This window comes from Pinus tabuliformis, chromosome Q (genome assembly GCF_031772625.1).
Source record: "Pinus tabuliformis cultivar Carrire ecotype Pingquan chromosome Q, CPIR1, whole genome shotgun sequence".
Lineage (NCBI taxonomy): Eukaryota > Viridiplantae > Streptophyta > Pinopsida > Pinales > Pinaceae > Pinus > Pinus tabuliformis.
Window position 1 is genome coordinate 504,150,045 of NC_142296.1, and position 11,305 is coordinate 504,161,349.

Here is an 11,305-nt window from a genome sequence, read left to right on the forward strand (position 1 = left end):
TTGGGAGCACCACCGGTTCTTGCTTGGAAAACAAGGGGCCAACCCCTTGTCCACTATGTTTGGAATCTAGTTTTACATCAGGCACTCCTAGGACTTCATTAGGCCTCCTCAAAGGCCCAACAACTCACTATATTGATCATTCTGTCCTCTTGAGAGGCTTATTCTTGTGTTATTGAGCTATTTTGGTGGGCTTGTCACCAAAAGTATTGTTATTATGCACATTATTTTATTTTAGGAGCATTATTAATCCAAATTAGGCCATTCGAATCCCTTAGAGGATTGTTTAAATAAAAGTGAGATGATTCATTTTCATCATCATCACTTGGATTGGGTTATTAGCTCTTGTGAGATTTTCGCTATCCCTTTGGAGGACAAGTTTGGACGAGATGGATGAATTTTGATATTTGGATTTCTCTCTCGTCTTGGAGCTTCATTATTGACATAATTTGATGATTGGATATACCCTTTTGTACATTTAAGTGCTCTTTTCATGCTTATTCTTGTTATTTACTTTGTCACATGAATGCTGCTGGGATTTTTGCTATACAAGTCTGAAATTTACTTCTTTTCTATACAAATTGGTGGAAATTGTGATCTTTTATAGTGTTGCATCATGTCATTTGCCATGTATGAATGGGTGAATGTTCCTAGAGATAATTTGTGTCAAATGCATCTTGAAAAGTCATCAATTATTGCAAGTCGAACTATAAAGTCCTTGAAGCAACTACTCTCATGCCCTAATGCCATGCGGAGTTGTTTGAAGGCCTCCTTGACTAGGGAAACTCTTTCCAAATCATAGATTCTCCTTGACTCCATCTCTCCCAAAGGACAAGGCACTAGTTCTCCATAGGTGATCACTTTCAAAGCTTATTTCTCTCACCTTTCCCTCTTTTTCTAGGCCTAGCCTCCATAGGTCACCTAGGGCATCACTTTTCTCATGATTTAGCCATCCAAAGAATTCGATCTTTTGCCCACAAATGTTCTGGTGTGTCCTCTAGAGGCTCTCTAAATTTCGCAAAATTCTGACAGTGGGATCTTGAGCTATTTCAAGCCCTAGCTCGAAGACTGATGCTTGCCCTTGGTTTCCCTTGGGCTAGTGACCTCATTGGGATCATAGCATTAAATCATCAAAAGAAGATTCTTTCTTTGATCCCCTTCCCTTCCCTAATTAGGTCAAGTACATCCTTGGTTGATCAACTCCATATCCTTGACCTAATTTTGGGTCCATTTGGCCCTTTGTAGTCCCGCAACTTGTTGAATCCAATTCCACAAAGATCACTTAGAAGTCAAGCATCCATAAGGCCTTTTGAGACTAGGGGCTTCCTTGATAAGACATTCTCAAACCGTAACTTCAAAAGCCCTTGAAGCCCTTCCTAGAGAGCCCATCACCTTGCTTCGGAAGTAATTCTATAATCTATTCAGTATTTAGGTGTAATCGGAAGAAGGGGAAGGCACTTACCCAAAGTGGTTATAGCTTTATATCCAATCGACTATGCAGATACCTTATTATCTGGGTTAGCGTTTGTACGCCTTCCTGCACAAGGCATAAATATTTCATGTTGAATCACATAGAGCTGCAGTGTTCAGTGGTCAACTTTTTTCTATTTATGCAAACATGTCACAAGATTTGAACATGCGATAAGGTTATCAATTATCTTTGTTTCTACAATCTATGGTGGAAGAGAAATCTGATAAGCTACTTTATTATAACAGAAAACTTCCTAACCTAGTAAACTGTTAGCAAGTTGATTGACAGCATCTGTAGTGAACCAATATCCCTTTACTGCTGATGCCAGATTTATTATCATGTCACACTTCATATTCTATGCTCGTTGTGGTACTTCATTCCATGGTGTTCTTATAGCGTGCAGTGACATTTTGCAGGTTACTGAAACAGCTGATTTTCAAAAGGATTTATGTCTAGACAGCTTAGATCGAGTGGAGTTAGTTATGGCATTTGAGCAAGAATTCTTGATTGAGATTCCAGATGAAAAGGCGGATAAGATCAACTCTTGTGCTGATGCTATAAGATATATTGCATCTCAGCCTAAGTATAATACACAGGGAAGTTCTTAACTGTAATGTTGATTTTTACTTTGAGTAGACGCTTAAAGATCTATTTGCAGCCTATTCAGTCTTTTTTGCTTTTCAAGGTCATGCACACAACAAATTTCAAAGTCGATTAGACTTTTATGAGGCTAACAAATTTTTTTCTTTCTAGATATGCTCAGCCTTAGGGTGTTATTACCTCTTAAATTTTAATGTTTGAACAGTTGTATTATTTTGGGCATTTAGCATTTGTTTCAAATGATTCAATTTCAGATGCATCTCTAATCTGTCATAAGGTTCAACTTGTCTGTTCGATACTAGCCATGTAGTGGAAGGAGAAAGTTTTTCTAAACAATTTAGCCTGGGTAAGCAAGAGCTACCTTTATGGGTGTATTGTAGCTAAAGATTACATTTCAGAGCTTATAGTTGGCGTGGAAAATTATAAGCTCCACTTCTACCAAATTTTGCTTTTGATAAACATAAGCAAGAGATTTTTACCTCAATAAATCATTGGGATACATATAAAAGAACTTAAATCTTTTGTGCTATTTTGTATAATTGCATTTGATTCATTCACTCCAGTTTTCATCTCTCACAACATGGAGAGAGAAAATGGGGCAGATGCATGGATATTTATTACATCAAATACTCTACTAGCTTTTTGGTGGAGAGAGGGTTGGTGGCACAAATCACTTTTTTTTAAAGAGTTTAAGATAGACATGCCATTTATAGTAAGGTTACACAAACACTATACTAGTTTTTGGAGCAGAGAGGATTGGTGACACAAATCAATCTTTCAAGACTACAAGACAATCATGCCATTTATAGTACAAGTTACACAATAATATCACACATAAAAACATCCTTCGAATTTTAGAAGCGTTTCTTTTTTCCAATGGCATTGCGCCTAACGTTATTTGTAATAGTAAGTTTATTGTTTATATTGTGATGGATAGAAATAATCATTACATAGACTGTGTGAGTTACGCAAATGTTTACCAATACCCAATGTTCAACTGGTTTTAATTTTGAAATCTGTTAGACTATTTGCTTCTACAAATGAGAACTAACACCTTATTTAATGCATATTGTCAAGAATAACATGGAAAATGATACTTCACGATTGTCATTGGTTTAATAGGAATTCACACTGATTTTTATTTTGAAATCTGTTAGACTATTTGCTTCAACAAATGAGAACTAACACCTTATTTAATGCTTATTGTCAAGAATAACATGGAAAATGATACTTCACGATTGTCATTGGCGTAATAGGAATTCACACGAAAGCTTTTGACTCCTAGTGCGATTCAACTCATGGTACGTGGTATTGTTTATATGCACATTTCTGTTTACTACCGGCTTTGTAAGAAGTTCCAGTTTGATGCTTGAGCTCGAGTGTGGGCAGTTTTTTCTTTCATAATGTTTGTTTGTTATAATCTAATTTTATTGTCATGGTCAAGTCAAATGCTAAATTGGTGCATGGGACTTTTTTGTTTATAAGATAAGTGGCTAACTTCTGTGTAGCAATTTGATTGCTAAAGCTTATGAAGGCATACATACTCTACTCCCCTCTGGTTTTGAACTTTTGACCTTTAACTATTAGGCCCATTCAAGCTATATACATAGATCAATTGTGTATCTATATATTTTATAATAACTAGTAAAAAAACTTTAATGAACTTAATACAATATTCACTAAACTACATGCATGATTTTGGGAGAAAACTTGCATTTAAAATTGTTGTGATCTAAGATATATTTATATCAAATATTATATCTTAATAATATTTGAGATATTTAGGTTTAAATTTATAGGTATTATAAAATATTTGAGATTTTTAGGTTTAATTTTATAGGTATTATAATTTGCTAGGGATCCATAACAATTACATTTTATAAGGTGGGAATAGTTTTTACATTCTTTTTTACTTTGAGAAAATTGTTTGTGGTTGTGATTATTGACTAACCGGATAAATTAATTAGTAGTTATCTTTGAGATGGATTCGCTCAATTAGTTTGAATGGATTATTCAAGGTGAAGTTTGCCATGAAGTATTTGGTGTTAGTGTTGTCAAGTCTTGCTAGGTTACCAAGTGTTAATGTCATTGTTGGTTGAGTAGACCTCCACTTGGATATTTTGAGGAAGTGGGAGGGTCTTACAAAGTTGTTTTTTTTGTTGTAAGTTAGAGAAGCATTTTATATTATGATATCCCAAAAATTTACATCATAGTCTATTGGTTTGCCAAATTGGAAACCAGACCAGTGGCAGTGGAATAAACCCTTGTTCTAGAATTTAACTAAGCTAGCCTAAAGGATCTTCTATATATGATATCTCCTGGGCATATTAACAAAATTAACTTGTCTACTGACACTTAAACATTTACACCATACTGGAGGTCTGAGCATAAATTTATCTTTCAGATCGAGATCTACAGACCTTCTAATTATTCTATAACTATGCTTTGGCCTCGCTAGCCTATTGACCAAATACAACAAAATTAAACAAAGAGACAAAATCATTTATCCAGGGACAATGGTGGAGTCTCCTCCACACTTGAACCAGATGCAGGTGTAGCTTTCTCTGTTGGGGTTGTTGGCACTGCTGCTCCCCCTCTCGGTGTTGTTGGTGGTTTGCCTCTGGCTCTCGCTACCTTTTTGACCTTATATTTCGTTAACTTGGCTAGATCCCCAAGTCCCTGCCCCAATGTAATATCCAAGTTGTGTATATACTTCAAGTAAATTGAAAAAATCTTGTTCATGTCACCAATGCGATTATCCTGCAGGTGTTCAATGTTGACCACTCTCTGGAGTGCCTCCTTGACTCCCTTCATTCTCTGTTCAATTGCTTTCATTCGTAGACTACTTCCCATCTGCCGCTTAATTCTTTCCTCCGTTGCCTTCGCCTGTAACTTTCCTACAAATGTTTTGACATGCCACGCTGTTTCGAGCATTCTCTAGTACAACGTTTGTCTCGTGTGAGACTTCCCCGAATTGATTATCCAATTAACCTCTTCTTCAATCATGTAATCCAGGGTGTTCCTCCTTAGTCCCCTTCATTTTCCTAGACCTCGATAATTTCCTTGCCTCAGTTAGTGACAGTCTTATGGTATTTGAGTGCTGCTTCCTTTGCCGCCACCTCTAATCTTGTTCTCTTACTAGCCGAGGAGCCTTGAGCTTCTGCTCTCAATATTCCCCTTGGCCTTCCACTCCCATTTCTTGCCATAGCTCTTCTGGGTGCTTTGTCTCTCTGATAACCAAACATTCTTTTCTTACTGCTCCCCTTTGTTTCTTTCAAACTCATCACTATGCCTCCTATGCAGCACCCTTCCTTATCATATAAAGGAAAAATGCATAGCACCACAATCCTCCGTACTTTGGGCACCTTTGTTGATCATTTTCGGCAATTTCTGTTTACCAATGTCGTTGTAGTGAAATTGTGTGACGATGGGACAATCCTTCCTCTCATTCGCCTCTGCAAACGACCTGTACAAACCCATTATAGCCATGGTACTGTACCAGTACTGCTTCACACTAATTTCTGTCCTTCCCCACTTCCGTGACCGTCTGTTCATAAATGCCACCTCTCGATGGACGATTATGTGATGCTGGCTTCCACTTATTCTCATCATCGACTATCATGTGCTTCAGCCCTTGTTGACACGTACCTCCTCGATCCTCTCCATTGCCCGCTACTTGTCCACTCATTTTTATCATAAAACATTCCTTTCACCAAGTGGGTTGTTGTCGTTCTCTTGGCCTACCCTGTGTCTTTCATGCTGCTCCTCTGACATGGGTAGATCTCTTATCGACAACTTTCGACAATCTGCCTTGAGCAATCCTTCCTTCCACCATTTGTTCCCAGGTCGTTTCAGTTAGAACTCTGGTGCTCTCGACCCCTTCGTTGGCCACTCTATTTGCCAACGCATTTATTGAGCGTCTGACTAGAGTGAATTTTACCGTTTTTAGCTCTTCTAGGTAATCCTTAATCCTATGAATAATTTTTCTAAGCTGCCAATTCCTTGTGACTTTGTTCATTGGGGTGCCACATTGAAGTCTTCATGTCGCCTGAATGGCTAGAGCTGAGTCGCCTTCTACTATTACATTTATCTTCCTTTCTTGTCGCAACGTTTCCAATCATTGTTCTAGAACTTGGAACTCCATTGCGTTGTTTGTGGCTTGTCCCATGTTAATGAAGTATAACCTTTGTATTTTACCAGTCCAGTCTTTGATGATTCCTCCCGCACCAGCCTTTCCTGGGTTGCCTTTGGCCGCCCCGTCGAAGTTCAATTTCCAAAAACCTTCGGAAGGCGCTTGCCACACTGTAGTGCCTATCCTGATACAATTTTCTTTTGGTATGAGGATCTTGTCACCCAGGTAATTCAGGTCCAAAATTTTTAAGATTCTTGCTTCCTAAGAGGATGGTTGTTCTTCTGTCATTTGAAATCGTTTGCTACTAATGGTTTCCTTCATTTAATGTTGAATTTCTTCCATCAGTTTTGTTACAGGGAGCTTTTTATTTTTGAAGATTCTGCAGTTACGCTCCTTCCAAAGTGATCAAAGGATGAACCCCAGGATCAAGTTCCAGGTTGAGTTTAACCACTTCATTCTTGGTATATTACACATGCCACTTTTTAATTGTGTCCTGAATATTTTCTTTGTTTCTATCGATTTGTCTACATATAATAGCCAACCAGTCCCATAAGGCTTCTGAATATCTACAAGTGTTCAGTAAGTGGTTAAGATTCTCTTCTTCCTTCTCACACATGTAGCACCATGATGGACCTATCATTCCTCTCTTTGTGAGATTCTCCCAAGTTAGCACCTTTCTATGCAAAATTAGCCATAGGAATGTTTTGATTTCGGCCAGTGTGAAACCTCCCAAAGTTTTTTCCAGGCTGGGTCATGGATCTCGAGATTTTCGGCCCGGAGATAAAACTTGGCTTCCTTGAGGTTGAAATCCCCTCCCTCTCGTTGTCCCCATCTGAGTTGGTCTCTGTCTCCATTTGCCATGATTTGTCTTTTGCTTATCTCTTCTACGATATCTTGCATTTATGAGTTGCTTAGATTAGTTTGACGAAGGATGTTCAAAGCTCTGCCGTCTGTCATCCTTTATTTTGAGGATTCTGTTGGAGTTTTTGTGCTCTATTGTTGATTGCTGAAATAATTTGATGTTTTTCTCTTCCTCTCTGAGCCATAACACTCAGGATTTCTGCCTCCATAGGATTTCCTCTTGTTTGCATCTCTCCTCCCATTTCATTAGTAGCTCCATTTCCTCTTCTTTGCTTCCCTCTGAGTAGCCGTCTGAGATCAACTGTTGTTGTTGAACTTCCATTTTCTTTTCCAATTCCTTTTTCTCCTAAAAAATGTTTCCAAACTCTGTTTTGTTCCACTGCTTTAGTTTCATCTTGATGTATTTTAATCTGGCTCGTAGGGTAAACATCTTTGATCCTCTATCAGGGATTCTTTCCTTCCACCACGTGTTGATATTCTCTCTGAAGTTAGGATGCTCTAACTAGAATGCTTCAAATATGAAGGGTCTATTTTTGGGAGTTCTTGCCAGTTGCGTGATTAATAGCTCTGGTTAGTGGTCAGATCCCCCACAAGGTAGAATGTTTGTTGCCGCATCTACCCCTATCATCAGTGAAGCCTTCGAAATTAAGAATATGTCAAGCCTACATGCCACTTGATGTTTCCCTCCCCCCCCTTTTTTTAACCGAGAGAGAGGTTATCATATTAAAATCTCCCCCCACCACCTAGGGGAGGTGTCCTTTCTTGCTTTTTATTCTTCTTAGATTTTGTAGCAACTTGATCTTTTCCTCGAGCCTTTGAGGCTCGTACACATTAGTGAAAAACATTGTGCTAGGGGTTCTTATAACTTGCATTTCTATAGACATATATGCTCTATTGACTTCATAATCCAGAAAAATTAGGGATTGGGTGTTCTAGCAAATTGCTAAAACCCCAGTTGAGCCTTGGGCTTCCACTTCTAACTGAGTCATACTACCTTCCTAGTTTCTTACATAATTCATTTATTTTTCCAATGAACATTTCGATTCGTGAATAAAAAGGATATTGGGTTGTTCCATTTGAATCTTTTTTTTAACAACCTTTGTTTTCTAAGGTTACTAATGCTTCTTATATTCCAAGATAAAACTTTAATGATTCAAAGATGAGTGGAGGAGGGTGAGTCTGGAGCTCTCATCTTGAATTAACAGAGGTCCCAACTCCTTTAGGGCGACATTGTTTGAATTTCTTCCTCGTCTTTTTTGGCTTTGCTTCGGTGCCAGCACTGTATGTGAATCCATTACTTTAACTCCTAGCTGAGACACTTTTGCAGAGCCTCCTGCTTTTCCTGGATGTGGTCTTTTCCGCTCTCTTAATCTCGTCTCTTCTAAATAATGGATTATGTTTATTTGATCCTCATTGATTGCTTTTGTGCCTTGTTTCTTTGCCTGTTCCGCCAAATCCTGGAAGTCAATTTCTTCCCTCTCAATTAACTCTTGCAATTCTGGATCCTCTCTTCCTAACTCACTGGGGGTCATCTTTGCGTATCCCTCAAATATTTTGATAGATTCGGGATATCCCCTTGCTGACCATAGTCCTCAATTTGCAGCCCCATTTCCTCCTCTCTATTCTCTTCTTTGTTCTCTGTTTCTTTGTCTTCCCTCCCTTGCTCCTCTAGGTTTTCCTCAACCAGAATTTCAAAGCTATTTGTCTGAGTTCTCTTTCCCTGATTACTTTGCTGCTGTCTTCTATTAGGTCTTCCCCTTAGCTTAAGTATGATAAAACCCTCAACATATTTTCAATCTGTCTCTTTGGTCTTTTCTTCCACTTTTCTTAGTGGGCATTCCCTTATCAGGTGGCCATGCTCATGGCATCTACGACATATGAAAGGTATTTGTTCGTAGTCCACTGGTTGCAGCCAAAATTCATCCCTGAACTCTAGCTTGACTGCTTCCGGTAGGGCTCCAAAGACATCCATTTCTACACAAATTTTGGCATATGTTGTGTACCTTGTAGCGTTGCTTCTGAAATTTTAATGAATTTACCCAAAGAATCTCCTATCAACTTTAAGGTTGTAGGAAGCCAATAGTCCAGGGGAAGGGAGTACAACCTGACCCAGACCGGGATGCATGTGAAGGTTTCCTTTTCCGGGGTAAAGTTTTCCATCCACGGTCACATATATAGACCAACTGATGCAAAGAAATATGGGCCACCGTCAAAGATCCAGTCTCTGTCTTCCATATTAGCAAATACCACTGTGAAGAATCCTTTTGACCCTAAGTGCAGTTCTATTTCTCCCCTTGGTTTCCAGTGATGTTTGATCCAATCACACAAGGCTTTTTCTGTGGGCTAGAGCCCCATGAATTTACATATGACCACATATGATCTCATTCGTTCTCTGAAGGCTTGGGTTTTAGGATCGATGATTAATGTCGTTGGGATCATCGTTGTTTTTGGCTTACATGGTCCTGTAGATCCTGTTGACTTCTGTTGTTGATGTGGGTTAGTTGGCTTTCCTATTAGGCCCTTGCCTTCATTCATTCTCTGTCCTTTCCTGCTTGCCTTTGCTGAGCCCTGGGTTTTTTCTGATGTACCATCTGCATAGTCATGTGCTCCATAACCAATCTAGATCCCTTTGACTCTGTTCATGACCACATTCTTATAGGAGGGAGCCTCAATCCCTCCTTCTCGGTTTGCCATTCGATACAAATCCTCGCCTGCTCTGTGAATCGTTAAGAAATCGCTTCATCGTCGTGATTTTTTCACACAATTCATACAAAGTTATTCTTAGAATATATATTTACATATATTTTGTGTGTGTATATATATATATATATATTTTTTTAACAAGGTCGGGTACTTTTATATTATAAAAAGAGGAAGGACTAGGTCCTTGTACATTTCGAAGGTAGAAGGTCTATTATGGAGGTGCCAAAATGGGAGCGCAGTCCCTACCTCGACATAATAGCCTTTGTTTCTAGAATACTGAAAAAAGAAATACTTGTATTGACGAACAAATTGGCTTAGGAGAAAGCAGTGAGAACAAAACATAGAAGATAGGGAGACAAGCTGATCACCAAAACTGATTTACAGATTCCTCCGGGTAGTGACCCTTCTTTTTGCTGTAGTGGGAGGAACTGCTCACTTTGGTTCAGAGAGTTTATGTATTCCACAACATCCTCGAGATGTTTGCACTTGTCTTTCAAAGCTTCGATCTCAGCTCTTTGCTTGTCAATCTCCATTTGTTTATAATTATTCACACTCTTCATTTCTGTGCGGAGATCTTTAAGAGTTTGGATGAATTTGCCGATCATGAAACTATTTGCACGACACAGGGCGCAGCTGTCATTTTTCTCAACCTTTTCCAAAGGATTGCAAGACATTTTGACAGGCCTAGGGGCAATGAAACTCTTCTGCTCACTGTGCGTTTACTGATTGTCTCTGTTCTTGTTGTTGAAATGATCTGCTCGACTTTTTCTTTGAGCTCTGTTATTCCTTTTTTCAAGGGACCTTCTGAAATACCAGTTAGCCTGAGCAATCTTGTTGATGGCGAGGTGATAACCGGACTGCTTCTGAAGGGAAAACAGGTGAAGACAGAGGCTGTTGCTCTGCCCGAGGGTGAAGCTGGGGGAGACGCCAGAGGTCGAGCGGAGGCAGGGCAGATAGAAGGCCCAGATCTTTTGGAGAGAGTCACGAGCAGAGAGATAAATGAGAACGAGAGCTTTGACTGGGGCCACAAAGAGAGACAACTGATAAGGAGTCAGCTGAGAACAAAGAAGAGAGTCTTGAGCAGAGGATAAAGGCCAAGCTGAAGGGCGGGAGGTCTGTGGAGGGATGAGGGGTGAGAGATCCATAGAGAGGGAGCTTGTCACTATGAAGAATCTGCAAGCGAGCAAGCGAGACAGAGAGCTGTTAGATAAATAAGCATTAAAATGGAAAACTTTGCTTTTACCTCCTTTTGAACCCTGCAAGATGAAGTTGCTGCAAACACTTGTCAATCCAAACTCAGAATGCTGAGAGACCGCTTGCTTTGGGAGATCGTTTGCCTTAACAATACCAAGTCTAATCCATTGATGAATTCTGTTGTCCGGATGTTGCTTATAACCACGATCGATCACAATGTTCTCGTACCTCTGCTTACTATTCTCTGGAATGTTTCTACTAATTGCATCATTGCACCACTGACAGTTGAGGGCGTCTCTGCTGTTGAAATGACTGATACCAATAATATGCTGCTCCTTGGGACAAAT

The 11,305-nt window shown here is 39.3% G+C and overlaps 1 protein-coding gene across 8 annotated transcripts in view; it reads left to right on the forward strand.

Moving 5' to 3' along the window:
* Nucleotides 1-2,597, forward strand: part of MTACP3 (mitochondrial acyl carrier protein 3) — a 95,209-nt gene extending 92,612 nt beyond the window's left edge. For all 8 annotated transcript variants that reach the window (XM_089384773.1, XM_089384775.1, XM_089384772.1 and 5 more), the window contains exon 3: nt 1,885-2,597. In XM_089384773.1, the coding sequence (XP_089240899.1) occupies nt 1,885-2,076 (192 nt within the window). In that variant the 3' untranslated portion in view covers nt 2,077-2,597. The remainder of the gene's footprint in view (nt 1-1,884) is intronic.
* Nucleotides 2,598-11,305: the final 8,708 nt, after the last annotated feature.